The sequence below is a fragment of the Centropristis striata genome, chromosome 8, assembly GCF_030273125.1.
Source record: "Centropristis striata isolate RG_2023a ecotype Rhode Island chromosome 8, C.striata_1.0, whole genome shotgun sequence".
NCBI classification, from domain to species: domain Eukaryota; kingdom Metazoa; phylum Chordata; class Actinopteri; order Perciformes; family Serranidae; genus Centropristis; species Centropristis striata.
In genome coordinates this window covers 1,435,658-1,454,589 of record NC_081524.1, presented here as the reverse complement: position 1 = coordinate 1,454,589, position 18,932 = coordinate 1,435,658, and the positions used below count along the sequence as shown (strand labels likewise).

Here is an 18,932-nt window from a genome sequence, read left to right as displayed (position 1 = left end):
ACAAAAATTACTAAAAACGTTTTCTTTATCTGAGGAGGAATATATATATCTGAAATATTAATTTACCTTTATATCCTGCAATTTTCCTTATTGAACAACAATTTTACAAACACTAAGTCAGGCTGAACACAGTTTTAAAATATTAAGACTTAATATTGAAATATAAAATTTATATTTTTTTTAAACAAAGAAAGAATACATTTTAATTTAATTCAATATTATTTTATTTTATTTTAGATTAAAATGGAATAATAGTACAGCAGTTCTTTAAGAGCTTTTTTTAAACTACTATATTGCTGAAACAGGCGAAATTAATTACAAATACATTTAAATTTATATTTCAATCCCAAATGGATTTTTCTGTATTTCACGGCGCTTTAATGTGACCCGTTTTATTTTGAAAACTGTGACCGGATGTGGTGTATTTTATTCTGCTGACTCGACTCTAGTCGTGATTTCTGGGCACATTTTCATCACCAAGAACCATTAAAACCAGTGAAACCAGTGAAAGCAGAGACCAGGAGAGAGTCCAGTATGTGACCCGGAGCCCGGACCGGGACCAGAACGGACCAGAACGGAACCAGACTGGGAGAACTGGGAGAGCAGGTGCGTTAATATTTTATTTATTTATTTATTCAGCGTTTAAACAGGCACGAGGGCTGGTTTCATTTGTTTTATTAGTTGTATTTGTGGAAATATTGTCGCTTTTTTCCTCTAAAAATGTAAAATAATGAAAATATTTCTCTGTTTGGTGACGTCCTCCGGTACGTGGTCGGCCTACGTCATTTACGCCAAACTCCGTTCACAAATCACGTAATATTACGTTTCTCTGTCAATTAACAAGCGCAGAACAAAAATCATTCAAAATAACATTTTAAAGACTAGTGGAGACTTTTTTTTGGACGCCGAATATTAAAATGCATATCACTTTACTGGTTGAACGTGTTGTCAATAAAATAAAAAAAATTTAAAGCAGCTTTTACTGTTAAAGTTTATCTGAAGGGTCGTTCAGTCACATAGCAGACTCATCTGTTGGGAAAGTTGAACATTTTCGTAAAAAACTGACTTTTTAGGGTCATTAATGTACGCCGAATTTTAAAGTGGTGTATGATGATACATAAAAATGTTTTACTTGTGTGTTATTTGTTGAATATCTTTTTCCACGAGTGAGGAAACTTTTAATTTATAAAAATGTCGGTGGAGTTTGGTTGTTGTTTTTAGGAGAGCAACCTGCGCATTATTTGGGGACACACACGGCGATTTATCCGGTTTTATGGTGTAAATAAATGAAGTTAAAGTATTTTATAGGTGATTATTGTAATAATTCAGATTTCTGCGGTGTCAGAGGGATGGAGGTGTGTTTGATGTGAGTCACAGGGCAGCCGGCCGGCGGGGCGGGCGGGGCTCCTGGTGGAGCTGTCCAGCAGCAACGTGGTGCTGAAAGTGTTTAGGAAACATAAAATAAATATATTAAATATATTGGTTATTTATTTATATTATTAATATTATTTTTTTTTTTTTAATTTAATAAAAAAATATATGATTACCTTTTTTTCTGGGGGGTTTGTTAGGTTTTGATTGTTTCTTTTTTTTTTTTTTTTTTTTTTTTTTTATTAATTTAGACAAAACACAACACAAATCACCAATGAACAAACAGAGAAAAACAAGAACAAAACAAAAAACACAACAACAACAAAATGACAAAACCAACCCAAATAAATAAATAAAACCACAATAATAAACAAGAACCTTAACACATCAAAACTAAAACAATACACAAAAACATACATCAAACATAATTACCACATAAAACACACAGTATATCAGTAAACTTGATAACCTAAGAAAAAATAAATAAAAAATTTTGATTGTTTTTTTGGTTTTGATTGTTTCTTAATAATGTTTATATTGTTTGTTTCAGGCGACCATGTGGGAGAAAACGTTTCTGCTGCTGCTCCACTGTGTGGAAGGTAGGTACAAAAAAAATAATAATTTCATTTTTATTTTTTATTTTGTCTTTCAACGATTATCAAAACAAGATAATGAAGATTAAACTATTATTGCGCTGCGTTCTGTTTCCTGTTATCTTCCTGTTGGCCACCTGGCCCTGGTTGCTTAGCTACCAAACTTGACTTTTTCTCCTTTTCCTTCTCATTTTGACCTTTTTTGTGACTTTGATTTTTTTTTCTCATTATTTTGACTTTTTTTTCTCATTTTACTTTTTTCTCTCATTTTTCTCAGTTTTTCTTGTGACTTTGACTTTTTTCTCTTTTTTTCATTTGGACTTTTTTCCCTAGATTTCGACTTTTTTCTTCTAATTTTCTCGCTATTTTAACTTTTTTCTTGTTATTTTGACCTTTTTTCGGGACTTAGACTTTTTTTCTAACTTTGACTTTTTTTCCGTTATTCTGACTTTTTTCTCCTGACTTTGACTTTTTGTCTGTATTTACTACAGTTTGTCCAAAAACACTTTCAGCTGTTTCTCTCTCAGTGGCGTCTGATGTCACAGCAGCAGCTGATCTCAGTTGATTGCTCTGCTCTGATTGGTGGACGCCACCTGGCCCTGGTTGCTTAGCTACCAACCCCCCCCCCCCCCCCCCCCCAACCCCCCCAAACATACACACACTAACTGAAAACTGTCAGTTTACACCAACTGATCAGTTTTTTCACACAAACTGACGACTTTTTCCTCGTTATTTTGACTTTTTTTTTCATTATTTTGACTTTATTCTTGTTGTTTTTTTACTCATTTGGACTTTTTTCTTTTTCTTTTGACTTTTTTTCTCATTTTTTTCATTTTGACTTTTCTCGTGACTTCGACTGTTTTCTCGTTATTTAGATTTTTTTTTTCTATTTTTTTCTCATTTTGACTTTTTTCTTCTCATTTTGTCACTGTTTTGACTTTGTTCTTGTTATTTTTTTACTTTTTTCTTGTGACTTCAACTTCTTTTCTCATTTTATTGTTACTTCAACTTTTTCCTCGTTATTTTGACTCTTTTCTTATTATTTTGACTTTTTTTCTCATTTTGACTTTTTTTCTCCTGACTTTGATTTTTCTCGGTATTTACTACGGTTTGTCCAAAAACGCTTTCTGTTCGTCAGGAACTTTCAGCAGTTTGTTTTTCTCTCTCAGTGGCGTCTGATGTCACAGCAGCAGCTGATTTCAGTTGATTGCTCTGCTCTGATTGGTGGACGCCGCCTGGCCCTGGTTGCTAGGCTACCAAAACTAAAATAAGTCCCTAAACTGGTCTCTCCTCTGTTTCCTGTGTGTTGCAGCGGTGGTGGCGTCTCAGTGCTGGCAGGGGCCCTCCTTCTCCGAGGCGGTGGTGTCCCCGGCGGTGGACAGCAGCGGGATCCTGCGTGTCCCCGGCGTGGCGTCCCTGCCGCAGTGCGTGGCGGCGTGCTGCGACCTGCCGGGCTACGACCTGGCGTGGCTCTTCGAGGGCCGCTGCTACGTCCTGAGCTGCCAGCAGAGGGAGAACTGCCGGCCCCTGGAGCGCCCCGGGGCCGACTCCTTCCTCGCCTTCCTGCGCCGAGCGTCCCCGCAGACGCTGGTGCTGCAGAGTCTGGTGCGGGGGGAGCCGTACGGCGCCGGGCGCTGGGGGCCCCTGTCCCGGTCCTCCGAGGCCCCCGGGGACCTGGAGGCCCTGAAGGACCTCGCCCTGTTCGACGGGGCCCCGCAGGACTTCTCTGAGCCCGGCGGCCTGGATGTGGAGTATCCAGAGGGGGGCCAGGAGGAGAAGGAACCAGATCCCCCGGCCCCCAAGGGACGAGACGGCCTCAACCAATCAGAGGCCGAGGAGGCTCCAGAGGAGGGGGGGCTGACGGGGGGCGGCGGGGCCCAGAACACGAGTCAGGGGGACTGGGACAGAACCAGCAGGACGACTGGTCCTCCTGCTGCAGAGACGACTGTGAGTGATCAGATAATCAGACGATTCATCATATTTATAATTTGTCCTGCAACTCTTTGAGCTGTCAGAGTTATAGTTTGGGCGTAGGACGCACAGATGCTCCACCAACACCACCAACAGCCTCATTGGCTCCCATATTAAAAACACAGGGAGATTTCTGTAGGAAAGCATATTTAACAGTTTTTTAGATCGCTCTAACAAAGTTATTTTTTCATTTTTCTTCACAAAAAACATATGTAGACGTTCAGGAAGAACTCAGGACGCTCAAAGTGAAGTCGGATCAATGATAGGTATTATGGTTTTGCCAAAAATGCTTTCTGTTCGAGGCCAGAAATTCCAGTCTGTCCACCTCTGGCTGCTGTCACTGTTCCAGAACATTCTACAGCGGCAGTTAATTCTGTTGATTGCTCTGATTGCCTTTGATCCTTTTATGTGATTACAGTTACAGATACACACACACACACACACACACACTCCTCCAGATACACATGCTTCACACACACACACATTTTGAGGTTAAAGGTCATAGGTTGCTGTATAAATAAATACTTGTAAAGGAATGCTTGTTGTAGGTGTGCTCCTTGTATATTATATAGTATCATAACATTACTAGTATTAATTGTTATAAATCTCTGAAGAATCTCATCATAGTGTACACACACCGGCAGTAGCCCCCGTGGCCCTTTCACTATTTACCCAGAGGACATTTTCAATTTCCAATAATAATTATTCTGTTTATTTTCTTTATTTTCAGACTAAAACACAGAGCAGCTCTGATCCGACAACACTGACGCTGTTACTGCTGCAGAAACCAACCGCTGTCTCCGCCCAACACGACCATATAAGGACGTCCCCTTCCACCCCCACCACCCCGCCCAGCAGCACGCCCACACAGACAGGTACACAGACAGGTACACAGACAGGTACACAGACAGGTACACAGACAGGTAGGCTACAGGTGCAGAATGAAGCATTTTTACTCCACAGTTACTATTTATATTTATATATTTATATAAACTATTTTTCTTCAGTCAGTTCTGTAATTGGCTGTTAGAGTCTCTGATTGGCTGTTAGAGTCTCTGATTGGCTGTTAGAGTCTCTGATTGGCTGTTAGAGTCTCTGATTGGCTGTTAGTCTCTGATTGGCTGTTAGAGTCTCTGATGGCTGTTAGAGTCTCTGATTGGCTGTTAGAGGTGACAGGAAACAATGAAGCTGGAATAAGAACAATAATAAACAAATGAGACGTGACTGAAATAAATCAGCTGTTCTCCTTCAGCTGCAGAGCCCCTGCTGGTGTCCCCTGGAAACCCTGTAGAGCAGCCCACAGTTAAACCTGAAGCTTCACCTGAACCCACAACAGGTACACACACACACACACACACACACACACACACATACACACACACACACACACACACACACACACACACACACATACACACACACACATACACACAGTATCACATTTTCACAGTTATAAAGATTATTATTATTAATATCTGTGTTGTCTCTCTGTCCCTCAGACCTGCTGAAGGTTCTCCAGTCAGTCAGAACTCCTCAGACCACCAGAACCACCAGAACCACGACCTCTGACCCCAGCACCACCTCCACCCCCCCAGCTCCCAGCACCGCCCCCCCACCAGAGACCACGCCCCCTACCACCACTCAGCCTGGTACAGTTAATAGAAATTATTATTGTTATTTTTGTTATTATTATTATTATTATTATTATTATTATTAAGAATAATAATAAACCAGTATAAGAACAGAAACTATATAAGAAGTTGTGAGTTAAAGTGACAGAAATAAACTAATAAATAATTGTGTTGATCTGTGCTCCTGCTGGATAAACAAACAAGCATTTAATAAACGGTGTCCTTTCCTCCGTCCAGTGTCAGAGGTCGGGGGGTCAAACCGCGGCCCGCTGGCCGTCGTCGGCCCCGACAGGAAGTTGATCCTCCCGGTGAGCAGCGTGACGCTGGACGGCTCCGAGAGCAGCGACGACCAGCAGGTCACCAGCTTCCACTGGGACGCCGTCAGGTAGGACACAACAACAACAACAACAACAACAACAACAACAACAACAACAACCACTGTTTGTCTGGTTAATGTTCCAATCATTTTTGATAGACATCCTTTTCTTTGGGGGGTTTTTTCTGTCTGTATATCTGTAATTTTCTAATAATTTTGTCTGTCTCAATCCATATGATATATTTGATATTATTTATATATATATATATATATATTATTAATTATATTTATTTTATATTTTATTTTTATTTTATTTATTTAGTTTTAAGTTCAAAACTTGAGCTTTTTTTGGCAATATAAAAAAGTATTACAATATTAAATAAATATATTAAATATATAATTTTATTTAGAATGTATTAATTATTTTAAAAATATAATATTGTACTTAAACATAAAAATAAGAAAAAATAAGATTCAGGATCGAGGAATTATTTAAAATTTTATCTTTTTTTTAATTTATTTTTTTACCTTCATATATATTTTAATCATTTATTTTCATCATCTCATTGATTAAATCTGATTTACCTTTTCCTATCTTTTTTATTTTTAATATAACTAATATAACATAGATTTATATGAGTTAATACTGTATATATATTGTATAATCTATTTAATATAAATGTGTAGTTTTAAGTGTTTGTGGTTTGTTGCAGCGGTCCTCCGGGGGTAAAGCTGGAGGGGGCGGACCAGGCGGTCACCACGGCAACAGGCCTCCGGGTGGGACGCTACACCTTCAGACTGACGGTGTGCGACCAGCAGGGGGCGACGGACAGCGCCACGCTCACCGTCAGGGTCCAGGAAGGTCAGAGGTCACGGTTATATCAGTTATTATATCAGTTACATCAGAGGCTTTAAATGTTCTGTTGAACTGAAAACAAAAGTCATTCTGGAGCTCATTGTTGCAGCATTTAGCGCCAAAATGAGTCAAAATTAATGTAAATGTACCTTACTTGGTCATTCTTATTTTTTGTTGTTGCTGTTTTATGACTTTTTTTGGTCATTTTCCTGGTAATTTTATGTCTTTTGTTGCTCTGTATTACTTTTTTTGCTCATTTTGTGTCTTTTTTTTTTCAGAAAAAATACCCCCAAACAATCACAAAACTACCAGAAAAAGACACAAATTTACCAAAAAAGACGGAAAATTATATTAAAAAAACAAAACAACAACCAACAAAATTACCAAAATAAGACACAATTTTTACAAAAGACACAAAATCACTAAAACGACACAAAAATTATCCCCAAAATATCACAAATCTACTATCAAGTGTGTGTGTGTGTGTGTGTGTGTGTGCGTGTGTGTGTGTGTGTGTGTGTGTTTGTGTGTGTGTATCTGGAGGAGTGTGTTTAAAAATGATCCCCAAAATATCACAAAACTACTATAAAAAGACACAAAATTACCAAAAAAAGAAAAATTATCAAAAAAAGACACAAAATTACAGAAAAAGATGTATAATTCTCTTCTTTTTTTTTTACAAAATTACAAAAAAGACACAAATAAAAATAGACACAAAACTACCAGAAAAAAACACACAAAATTACCCAAAGCAGGACTAAATGGGACCATTATTAATTATTTACACAGTAACATCAGATTGTTAAGAAGACTCTAAACTGGAGACTGAATGTTTTCTGAGGTGGAAGTCGTCTCAGGTGGTCAGAGATCGAGAGGACCGGAGGTGGCGCCCCCTGCTGGAGGTCTGACAGAATGATCATGTTTATTTACTCCCTGACTGTTTATTTATTGTTTGTGGCTGCAGCCAGAAGTCTTCCCCCCGTGGCCCACGCCAGCGGCAGCCACTCGCTCTCTCTGCCCAACAACTCTCTGGTCCTCCGGGGCTCCGTGACCGACGGGGACCAGAGCCAGGTCCACTTCCTCTGGGTCCGGGACAGCCAGAGTCCTGCTGCCGGGGTCAGTATTAGGACCAGAGCCTTACTGACTGGTTTACTGACTGGTTTACAGCCAGAGTCCTGCTGCCGGGGTCAGTATTAGGACCAGAGCCTTACTGACTGGTTTACTGACTGGTTTAAAGTCAGAGTCCTGCTGACGGGGTCAGTATTACCTCAGGTACCAGGACCAGAGCCTTACTGACTGGTTTACTGACTGGTTTACTGGCTGAACCACTGCTTTATTGACTGACTCACCAGTTTACCAAATGACTGACCAGTTTATTGACTGGTTTACTGACTGACCCACCGCTTTAATGAATAGTTTTCTGACTGACTCACTGGTTTACCTACTGACTGACTGGTTTACTGACTGGTTTACTGACTGGTTCACTAGTTTACTGACTGACTTTACCGGCTGACTGACCAGTTTACTGAATGGTTTTCAGTAAACTGGTCTGTAGACTTTCTGACTGTTTTCCAGGACGTTCTGTAGACTTTCTGGCTGTTTTCCAGGACGTTCTGTAGACTTTCTGACTGTTTTCCAGGACGTTCTGTAGACTTTCTGACTGTTTTCCAGGACGTTCTGTAGACTCTCTGACTGTTTTCCAGGACGTTCTGTAGACTTTCTGACTGTTTTCCAGAACATTCTGTAGACTTTCTGACTGTTTTCCAGGACGTTCTGTAGACTCTCTGACTGTTTTCCAGGACGTTCTGTAGACTTTCTGACTGTTTTCCAGGACGTTCTGTAGACTTTCTGACTGTTTTCCAGGACGTTCTGTAGACTCTCTGACTGTTTTCCAGGACGTTCTGTAGATTTTCTGACTGTTTTCCAGGACGTTCTGTAGACTTTCTGACTGTTTTCCAGGACGATCTGTAGACTCTCTGACTGTTTTCCAGGACGTTCTGTAGACTTTCTGACTGTTTTCCAGGACGTTCTGTAGACTTTCTGACTGTTTTCCAGGACGTTCTGTAGACTTTCTGACTGTTTTCCAGGACGTTCTGTAGACTTTCTGACTGTTTTCCAGGACGTTCTGTAGACTTTCTGACTGTTTTCCAGGACGTTCTGTAGACCTCCGACTGTTTTCCAGGACGTTCTGTAGACTCTCTGACTGTTTTCCAGGACGTTCTGTAGACTTTCTGACTGTTTTCCAGAACATTCTGTAGACTCTCTGACTGTTTTCCAGGACGTTCTGTAGACTTTCTGACTGTTTTCCAGAACGTTCTGTAGACTCTCTGACTGTTTTCCAGGACTTTCTGTAGACTTTCTGACTGTTTTCCAGGACGTTCTGTAGACTTTCTGACTGTTTTCCAGGACGTTCTGTAGACTCTCTGACTGTTTTCCAGGACGTTCTGTAGACTTTCTGACTGTTTTCCAGGACGTTCTGTAGACTTTCTGACTGTCTTTCAGGACGTTCTGTAGACTTTCTGACTGTCTTTCAGGACGTTCTGTAGACTCTCTGGCTGTTTTCCAGGACGTTCTGTAGACTTTCTGACTGTCTTTCAGGACGTTCTGTAGACTCTCTGGCTGTTTTCCAGGACGTTCTGTAGACTTTCTGACTGTTTTCCAGGACGTTCTGTAGACTTTCTGACTGTTTTCCAGGACGTTCTGTAGACTCTCTGACTGTTTTCCAGGACGTTCTGTAGATTTTCTGACTGTTTTCCAGGACGTTCTGTAGACTTTCTGACTGTTTTCCAGGACGTTCTGTAGACTCTCTGACTGTTTTCCAGGACGTTCTGTAGATTTTCTGACTGTTTTCCAGGACGTTCTGTAGACTTTCTGACTGTTTTCCAGGACGTTCTGTAGACTTTCTGACTGTTTTCCAGGACGTTCTGTAGACTCTCTGACTGTTTTTCAGGACGTTCTGTAGACTTTCTGACTGTTTTCCAGGACGTTCTGTAGACTTTCTGACTGTTTTCCAGGACGTTCTGTAGACTCTCTGACTGTTTTCCAGGACGTTCTGTAGACATTCTGACTGTTTTCCAGGACGTTCTGTAGACTTTCTGACTGTTTTCCAGGACGTTCTGTAGACTCTCCGACTGTTTTCCAGGACGTTCTGTAGACTTTCTGACTGTTTTTCAGGACGTTCTGTAGACTCTCTGACTGTTTTCCAGGACGTTCTGTAGACTTTCTGACTGTTTTCCAGGACGTTCTGTAGACTTTCTGACTGTTTTCCAGGACGTTCTGTAGACTTTCTGGCTGTTTTCCAGGACGTTCTGTACGGTTCTGACACCAAGGCGTCCCTCTACCTGGCCAACCTGGTGGAGGGAACCTACCTGTTCCAGCTGCGTGTGACGGATGCTCAGGGCCGCTCCAGCGCCGCCACCGCCACCGTGGAGGTCCGCCCCGGTACGTCCCGCTAACGCTAACTGTTGGTCGCCAGGCGGCCGCCGGCTGACTGTTTCCTCGCCGTGTCTCCTCAGAGCCGGGCGGAGGCCAGCAGGTGGAGCTGGAGATGCTGGTGGCGGTGTCGCAGGTCAGCGTGGCGCAGAGAGACACGGTGGTCCGCCAGCTCGCCGCCCTGATACACGTCCTCGACACCGACGTACAGGTCCGCGCGCTGCAGGGACACTCTCACCTCAGGTACCTTACTGACTGGTTCACTGACTGGTTTATTAACTGACTCACACCTCAGGTACCTTACTGTTCACACCTCAGGTATCAGGACCAGGGCCTTACCGACTGGTTCACACCTCAGGTACCTTACTGACTGGTTCACACCTCAGGTATCAGGACCAGGGCCTTACCGACTGGTTCACACCTCAGGTACCTTACTGACTGGTTCACACCTCAGGTATCAGGACCAGGGCCTTACCGACTGGTTCACACCTCAGGTACCTTACTGACTGGTTCACACCTCAGGTATCAGGACCAGAGCCTTACTGACTGGTTCACTGACTGGTTTATTAACTGACTCACACCTCAGGTACCTTACTGACTGGTTCACACCTCAGGTACCTTACTGACTGGTTCACACCTCAGGTACCTTACTGACTGGTTCACTGACTGGTTCAAACCTCAGGTACCAGGACCAGGGCCTTGCCGACTGGTTCACACCTCAGGTACCTTACTGACTGGTTCACTGACTGGTTCACACCTCAGGTACCTTACTGACTGGTTCACTGACTGGTTCACACCTCAGGTACCTTACCGACTGGTTCACACCTCAGGTATAAGGACCAGAGCCTTCTTGACTTTTTCACTGACTGGTTTACTGACTGACTCACTGACTGGTTTGCTGACTAGTTCACCACTCTACTGGATGGTTTACTGACTGACCAGTTTACTAACTGCTTTATTGACTGACACACCAGTTTACTGACTGGTTTATTTACTGGCTGACCTTCTGGGAAGCGTTGGATGTTAGATGTTTATTTCATTACTGAAAGAGAAATTATTCAAGTAAATTATTTTGAAAGAAAGTTGCAGTAAACTTTTCTTTAGGAACATTTCTTTACTTTTAAACAATTAAATAAATGTGTGTGTGTGTGTGTGTGTGTGTGTGTGCAGCACGGTGCTGCGGTTCTCGGTGCGGGGCCCCTCGGGGCCCGTCCCCGGCTCCAGGCTGGTGTCTCTGCTGAGGAACCAGCTGCTCCGAGAGAAGAGCGACTACCTGCTGTTCAGAGTCCTGAGAGTCGACACCGTCTGTGAGTCTGCACCAGGACCAGACCGGGTCCAGACCGGGTCCATACTGGGTCCAGACAGGGTCCAGACATGGTCTAGACCAGGTCCAGACCGGGTCCAGACCAGGTCCAGACCAGGTCCAAACCGGGTCCAAACCTGGTACATACCGGGTCCAAACCGGGTCCAAACCGGGTCCATACCGGGTCCAGACTGGGTCCAGACTGGGTCCAGACCGGGTCCAAACCTGGTCCATACCGGGTCCAGACCGGGTCCTGACTGGATCCAGACCGGGTCCTGTTGGCTGCAGAGACCAAGTCCAGTCTAGACCAGGGTTGGACTGGCCGATTTTGATACAAATTTGAGGCTTTGAGTTTCAGTGTTCTCTACTCAACTCTACAAAATAAAAGTTTCTTGAGAACAAAGAATAGTTTGAGTAGAGAAACATTTTATAATATATCATAATATTACGGTGCGATGGTAAAGATCTGGACTGGTTGAACTCTAATTAAGTGTCAGGAAACTAAAACTAAATGAACTGGTTCTTATTTTGGTGTTTTTTGGTTAGTGTGCCTGCTGCGCTGCTCGGGCCGCGGCCAGTGCGACCCGATCTCCAAGGAGTGTTCCTGCGACCCGTTCTGGACCGAGAACCTGGTCCGCCGTTACCTTGGAGACGGAGAGAGCAACTGTGGTAATTATAGCTCTAATTACTCAGCTTCAGGTTAAAATATTAGGACTTCATTAATGAGTAAGAAAATCTAGTAAAAACAGAACATTGTGGCCCTCGTGATGATATTTTGTGGCCCTCACCTTGACATGAAAGTTTAATGTGAGTTTTATATGAATGGCACTTTACCATGTTGTGTGTGGAAGGTCCCTTTAATTACTGTTTTTGGTAATTTTGTGTCTTTTTCTGCGTAATTTTGTGTGTTTTTTAAATAATTTTGTGTTTTTTAAAAATAATTTTGTGGTTTTAAAAAAATAATTTTGTGTCTTTTTTGGTAATTTTGTATCTTTTTTAGTAATTGTGTGTCTTTTTTAAAATAATACTTTTTTGGCAATTTTGTGTCTTTGTAATTTTGTGCCTTTTTTATAAGAATTATGTGTCTTTTTAAAAGAACTTTGTGTCTTTTTAAAAATAATTTTGTCTTTTTTTGTAATTTTGTATCTTTTTTTGTAATTTTGTGTGTTTTTAAAATAATTTAGTGTCTTTTTTAATAATTTAGTGTTTTTAAAATATAATTTTGTGTCTTATTTGGTAATTCTGTGTCTTTTTTTGGTAATTTTGTGTCTTTTAAAAATAATTCTGTTTTTTTTATGGTACTTTTTTGTCTTTTTTTGTAATTTTGTATCTTTTTTAGTAATTGTGTGTCTTTTTTAAAATCATACTTTTTTGGCAATTTTGTGTCTTTGTAATTTTGTGCCTTTTTTAAAAGAATTATGTGTCTTTTTAAAAGAACTTTGTGTCTTTTTAAAAATAATTTTGTCTTTTTTTGGTAATTTTGTATCTTTTTTTCGTAATTTTGTGTGTTTTTAAAATAATTTAGTGTCTTTTTTAATAATTTTGTGTTTTTAAAGTATAATTTTGTGTCTTATTTGGTAATTCTGTGTCTTTTTTTGGTAATTTTGTGTCTTTTAAAAATAATTCTGTTTTTTTATGGTACTTTTTTGTCTTATTTTAGTAATTTTGTGTCTTTTTTGGTAATTCTGTGTATTTTTTTGGTCATTTTATGTCTTTTTAAAATAATTTTGTGTCTTTCTTTGATCATTTTGACACTGCCTCCAGCGTCCCCCAGGTAATGTGAGTTTGAGCCCGCTGTAGTAAACTGTTGGTGTTGTTCCCGTCAGAGTGGAGGGTTCTCTACGTGATCCTGACCAGCTTCATGCTCATGGTCTTCATCCTGTCCGTCAGCTGGACCTTCATCTGCTGCTGCAAGAGGTGAAAACACGTTTCTGACCTCAGAGTTGTTGTTGTCCCTCCGACGGCGAGTCTTACGTCTGTTCTGTCGACTGTGTTCAGGAGGAGGCAGACCAAAGTCAGGAGGAAAACCAAGTACACCATCCTGGACAACATGGACGAGCAGGAGAGGGTGGAGCTCCGGCCCAAATTCAGTGAGTCGCTTCAGTAAGAGCCTCAACACACGGCAGGTACTACCAGAGAAGTTGGGACAAATTATGAGGAGCCCAAAAAAGACCTCTTACATCCACAATTTTACCTCTCACATTCATGAGAAATGTGTGAAAAAACGTGTTTCTGAGAGGTAAAAATTGTGAATGTGAGAGGTATTTTTTTGTGAATGTGAGAAATAATATGTGTCTGAGTGTCGGCCATTTTATCCTTCTCTCTCACGGACAGAGACACAGACAAACTGTCTTTAAACTACAGGCTTTGGTAGCCAAGCAACAGCTGAAAGTTCCCCTCGAACAGAAAGCATTTTAGTCCAAACCGTAGCTCCAATCATTGATCCGACTTCACTTTGAGCATCCTCACTTCTTCACTTTGAGCATCCTCAGTTCTTCACTTTGAGCATCCTCAGTTCTTCACTTTGAGCATCCTCAGTTCTTCCTGAACGTCTACATATGTGTTTTCTGAAAAAAAAATGAAGGAATTCTTTTTTTAGAGCGATCAGAATAAACTGGTAGCTCTGCTTTCCTCCAGAAATGTTCCCTCCTTTTTCCCATGGAGGTCTATGAGGCTGTGGGTGGTGTTGGTGTATCATCTGTGGTCCTACGCCCAAACTAGAACTCTGACAGCTTTACCACACCAATGTGAGGGAGAAGACACATTTTACTACGTTTATATCTATAAATTATTTCTGTAGAGTGGTATCTGCAGCCTTGAGCGTTTCCAAATTTAATTTTTGACAAGTTTTTCTCTCACTCTCCACTCTCGCTATGATGTCATCCACTCTAGACTTTCCATAAGGTAACATTGGGGGGATTTTTTGGCATGTTTTTGCCAAATAATTTGAAAACCGTTTGCCGAAACCCTTAGAAAAGTCATAGCACACCGGTCGATTTGATACCCTTTTAGTGTATGTGCGACCAAAACTCTGGGAGGAGTCGTCGACCGAAAAAAAAACACGGAAGAAACGGAATAATAGGAAGTAGCCCAGTGGATAGTGGAAGAATTTAATAAATACGAAAAACTCTTTTCTTGCCCAAAGTATTTTAAGACTTTAGACTAGTCAGAACAAACGTTTTTCTTTATCATACTAAATTTAGTCTTTGAGCACAGACGGGGCATTAGCTGTTAGCTTTTTATTAGCCTGCACACTCCACTAATTGTGAAACTGGCGACAAGTCAACTCAATAGTTACTTTCAGAACCTGTGAAAAACAGTTAAACTATTCGGTAGGTTTCCTGCCGGTTCCATTCCATTCATTCTGAAAGTCCGGTCCACTTTTTCTGCATAAAGGCTTTTGAGATGCTAACACCTTGGCTCTCTGCAGGTATCAAACACCGCAGCACAGAGCACAACTCCAGCCTGATGATGTCCGAGTCGGAGCTGGACAGCGACCAGGACACCATCTTCAGCCGGGACCGGCCCGTCCGCAGCAGGAACCGGATCAGCGCCCAGGCCGCCCGCAACGGAAACGCCTTCGGCTGACGTGACGTCCGACCTCCTGGTGACGTAGACCGGACCCGTCTGGGATGTTTGCAGCCTCGAGCGGCAGCGACGAACTCTTAGAGTTTGAAGGACTTCATTACCCAGAAATCCTGTTTCTGTGAGGTCAGAAAAATGAACCAGTGTCCCATTTCAGAGTCAAACTCCTTCAAAAGGACATGAGGACTCAAGGCCCCGGGAACAGGACATGTTCCCGGGGATCATGTCGGCATGATCACTTTAAATGAGACTTCTGAGTAAGAAATTTAAGGAAGAATCGGACAATTTGGGAATTCCACAGAGCCAGAAGAGACCATCGTCTCGGTTTAAACTCTCTGAGTTCAGAGAAAAGTCCAGGATGATGTTAGCCAAGCTCCAACAATAGAAGGAAAAAACCCACCTCCAAATATTTGCATGTTGTATCTTGTTGACCAGCAACCAACCAACCAATCCATCCAAGATTCAGTTTTTAACATTTTTGTTCTACAACTACAAACATTCGTAAGCTTACTGGACCTCGAAACAATTTATTTCTTTATCCAGATATCCTAAACTCCACTCCAGTTAAGAACAAAAAGAAACTTTTTGTTAATTTAAATGTAATTGCATCAAGAAGGTCTACGCTGTTTTTGGCCTAGCTTAGCACAAAGACTGGAAGCAAGGGGAAACCGTTAGCTTAGCTAAAAAATGGAGGAAAGTATTAATATGTGAAGAACTCAGAAATCGGTGTGTTATATGTTGTATCTTGTCGGCTAAAAAGCTCGTCACCGATCCATTCAGCTTGGTTTTACTATAGCTAAGACCGAGTTAACTTGTTGGTCCTGGAGCTCGACACAGATGCTAACTCAATTCATTGCTTTAGTGTTATCTTAACCCTTGTGTTGTCTTAGGGGTCAAAATTGGCCGCCATGATGTTAAACACCATAGGAAACCCCTTTATAATCTATTTTCAACTTGAATTTCGATGAATTTTCCGAGAATGACCCCAACATGAGAAAAAGTCAAAAATTGCTTGTTCATATTTCCATGAAAGCAGCACACCAACAGGGTACAAATCTTGTGTTAGGGGTCATTTTTGACCACAAAACCTTAAAAACCTTGCATTTATGCTTGCACGTACGCATGCACGCTTGCTAAAAATTGTGTTGACACCTGTGCAGTAGGCTACCTTTAGCAATAAAAATAGAGGAACCCTTCTTTAGTAAAACAGAAAACCACTTGGGATTCCACAGATTAAATCCAGTTTTCTGCTCTGTAAAAAGGGAAAACCTTGATATTCACAGAGTTTGTGATGAATGACAGGTTGTTTCTGAATGCAAAATAGATTTGGGTTTTATATTTCAGTCAAGCTGCTTTATTTAAGAGGTTCAGTGAAGGCAGGTAATTTTTGACATTTAGGACAAGTACAAAGAGTTCAGACAACACAGGGGTTAAAAACAACATCTGACAGACCTCGGACTTCCTTTAGGTTCAGACATTGAAATGAATTGAAGTTTGTTTTTGTCTTTGAGAAGCAAACTGTTTAGCCTAGCTTATGAAAAGGCTGGAGGCAAGAGGAAACTGCTAGCCTAGCACGTCAAAACTGAAAATGTCTGATCAACATGTTGTTCTGTTAGCTAACAAGATAATCTGCACAAGAGTAATTTTGTTGACGAGCGCCTTGACATGAAGTTAACTTCAAGCTCAAACTAATTTTTCCTCCTAAAGTAAGTCAGTAGTGTTTAGTGTAGCTTAGCACAAAGACTGGAAGCAAACTGCTTGCTTAGCTCGTCAAAACACAAAACATCCTCCTTCCAAAAACTATAATAATTGCCACCAACAGTATAGGCATAATTGATTTATACATATTTAACAATCTACGTATGAAATTTAATTCATGTACATGGAGATTCACATGTCTAATTACAATACGAAAGTAACTTTGATGAGAGAAAGCAGTAAGAATGCTCAGGCAAGGATCTTTAAAGTACATTTGTATTTTTACTGTACTGTATTTTATTGTGAAGGACTAGCTAGCTTAATGCTACCTAAAGCTAAACAAATTATTTACATTAAAAACACAACTATCCAGTATTTACTGAGTTAACAACCTCTGCTAAACCATCAGCTTGATTTCATTAATTTCAATAGTGTCTAGTCTACAGTGTGTTTAGCGTAGCTGAGCACAAAGACTGGAAGCAGGGGGAAACTGTTAGTGTTAAAATATCCACTTTTAAAAAACTCAAAATCTGTCTCTTTAATCTTGTTAGCGACGTAACAACCTTATCTATGCAAGAGTAGTTTTGTTGATCCAATGAGAGGCCATTCAAGAACTAGAAGCTAACTCAACCCAAAGGCTAACTGTTAGCTTAACTATCTCGGTCTAAATAAATTGTTAGCCTCAGACACAACTATCCACTTTTTACCCAGCTGACCACGAGCTTTTGAAACACCAAAGAAAATGTTTGTTTTAATATCATTACTTAAAGGAAGTCCTCAGTGCTTATAGTCCACAAAGTGTTTAGCGTAGCTTAGCACAAAGACTGGAAGTGGGGCAAAACTGTTAGCCTAGCCTAGCCAAAAGAGAGCGCCAACAAGATACATGTAAATAAAATATCTGATATTTTGAGCTGTTGAAAGAGGTTTATGTTGGTCAATCTTGTTTTTGTTCTTTTAACAGTTATTTACACTTTGTTTTAAGTCATTTAAACTTTGCTTTAATGAGAAACCACTTGATAAAGCCACTGACTAATGAAGATTTTTAATATTGTTGGCACCAAAACAACTTTCAACTGCTGGGATGATTCAGTATCAGCTAAAAAAGTAAGAACACGTTACAAGATGTAATATTACAATCCCCTCTTTATTTTCACATTAATATACATCAGAAATACAAAATGTATCTTTTTCATTCCACAACGAGACCTTCAATTTCACTTTATATTAGAAATATTATCAGAACTCAACATCATTTCTTCATCTTAAATTTTAGAAAAATAACTTTTCCTCTGCAGAACAAGAAACACAGGCAAAGTTTTGATTTGTGCGTCTTTAATCTGAAATAAGCACATATCACGTACAAAATTTTTCCAAAAATGACAAGGTGCATAAAAAGACATCTTTATCTCAAACAACAAGATACATTCATCTTAATTAGGCAACGTTTATTTTCCGTACACCGTAACACAAGATTTAAATCTCTGATCAACGTGATCTCAAACATACAATTTTGTTTAATCTGCTGTAATGAAAGCTGCTAACAATAACTCGCCTTGCTAACTATCATATATTAATAAGCAACCTGCATTATTTTGTGGCGTTTCAGTTCTGGACTGGACCCCCCTATGTCCTGGATTATACTGCATCAGAGTTTGTGCTAATGTGAGCATGTCTGTTCTGTTCTTTATTGGATTTGGGTGAGTTTATACCCGTGTTCGAAATCACATACTGACATACTGAATGAAGGATTCAGTATAATATGACTTTAGAATCATTGACGGCCCGGTTCGGACCCAACAACAGCTCCAAACAGCTGTTATTCTGATAAACTGACCACATGTTGAGGAACCTAAAGGTTCTTGCCTGAATTTTTTAAAAATATGAATCGCATCTTTGCCTGAACCCAACAGGGGTCGATTTGGTCTTTATTTTTCACATTTTCAAGGGTTCAGGCTGTCTCTTTATTTATTTTTTAGTCTATGCATACAAGATTAGGCCCTAACCCACTGCCCCCTTTTATAGAGCATTGGGGGTAGTGAACAGTGGATATTTAGGGGGAGATAGCAGGTCAACTGTAGTCTAGGGACACCAACATCAACACACTTTAACGAAAATGGGTTCACTGAATCCACAAGAGTCTCAGCTTTCCAGTCATACCCAATTTATGCAATTCCAA

At 40.6% G+C, this 18,932-nt stretch overlaps 1 protein-coding gene across 1 annotated transcript; it reads left to right on the top strand.

Moving 5' to 3' along the window:
- Window positions 1–445: 445 nt before the first annotated feature.
- kiaa0319 (KIAA0319 ortholog) lies at window positions 446–18,627 on the top strand. The gene is made up of 16 exons (XM_059338821.1): window positions 446–606; window positions 1,922–1,970; window positions 3,277–3,911; window positions 4,666–4,810; window positions 5,188–5,271; window positions 5,435–5,584; window positions 5,804–5,951; window positions 6,596–6,744; window positions 7,703–7,854; window positions 10,041–10,179; window positions 10,254–10,413; window positions 11,341–11,477; window positions 12,020–12,142; window positions 13,300–13,390; window positions 13,472–13,563; window positions 14,904–18,627. The coding sequence occupies exons 2-16, from the start codon at window positions 1,928–1,930 to the stop codon at window positions 15,059–15,061; spliced, it is 2,406 nt and encodes an 801-aa protein (XP_059194804.1). The 5' UTR covers window positions 446–606; window positions 1,922–1,927; the 3' UTR covers window positions 15,062–18,627.
- Window positions 18,628–18,932: the final 305 nt, after the last annotated feature.

Excerpts from the sequence above, each read along its gene's own strand:
- kiaa0319 (XM_059338821.1), top strand. The coding sequence starts at position 1,928 with ATGTGGGAGAAAACGTTTCTGCTGCTGCTCCACTGTGTGGAAG. Across the intron at positions 5,272-5,434 it reads TTCACCTGAACCCACAACAG|ACCTGCTGAAGGTTCTCCAG; the intron begins GTACACACACAC and ends TCTGTCCCTCAG. Across the intron at positions 11,478-12,019 it reads CCTGAGAGTCGACACCGTCT|TGTGCCTGCTGCGCTGCTCG; the intron begins GTGAGTCTGCAC and ends TTTTTTGGTTAG.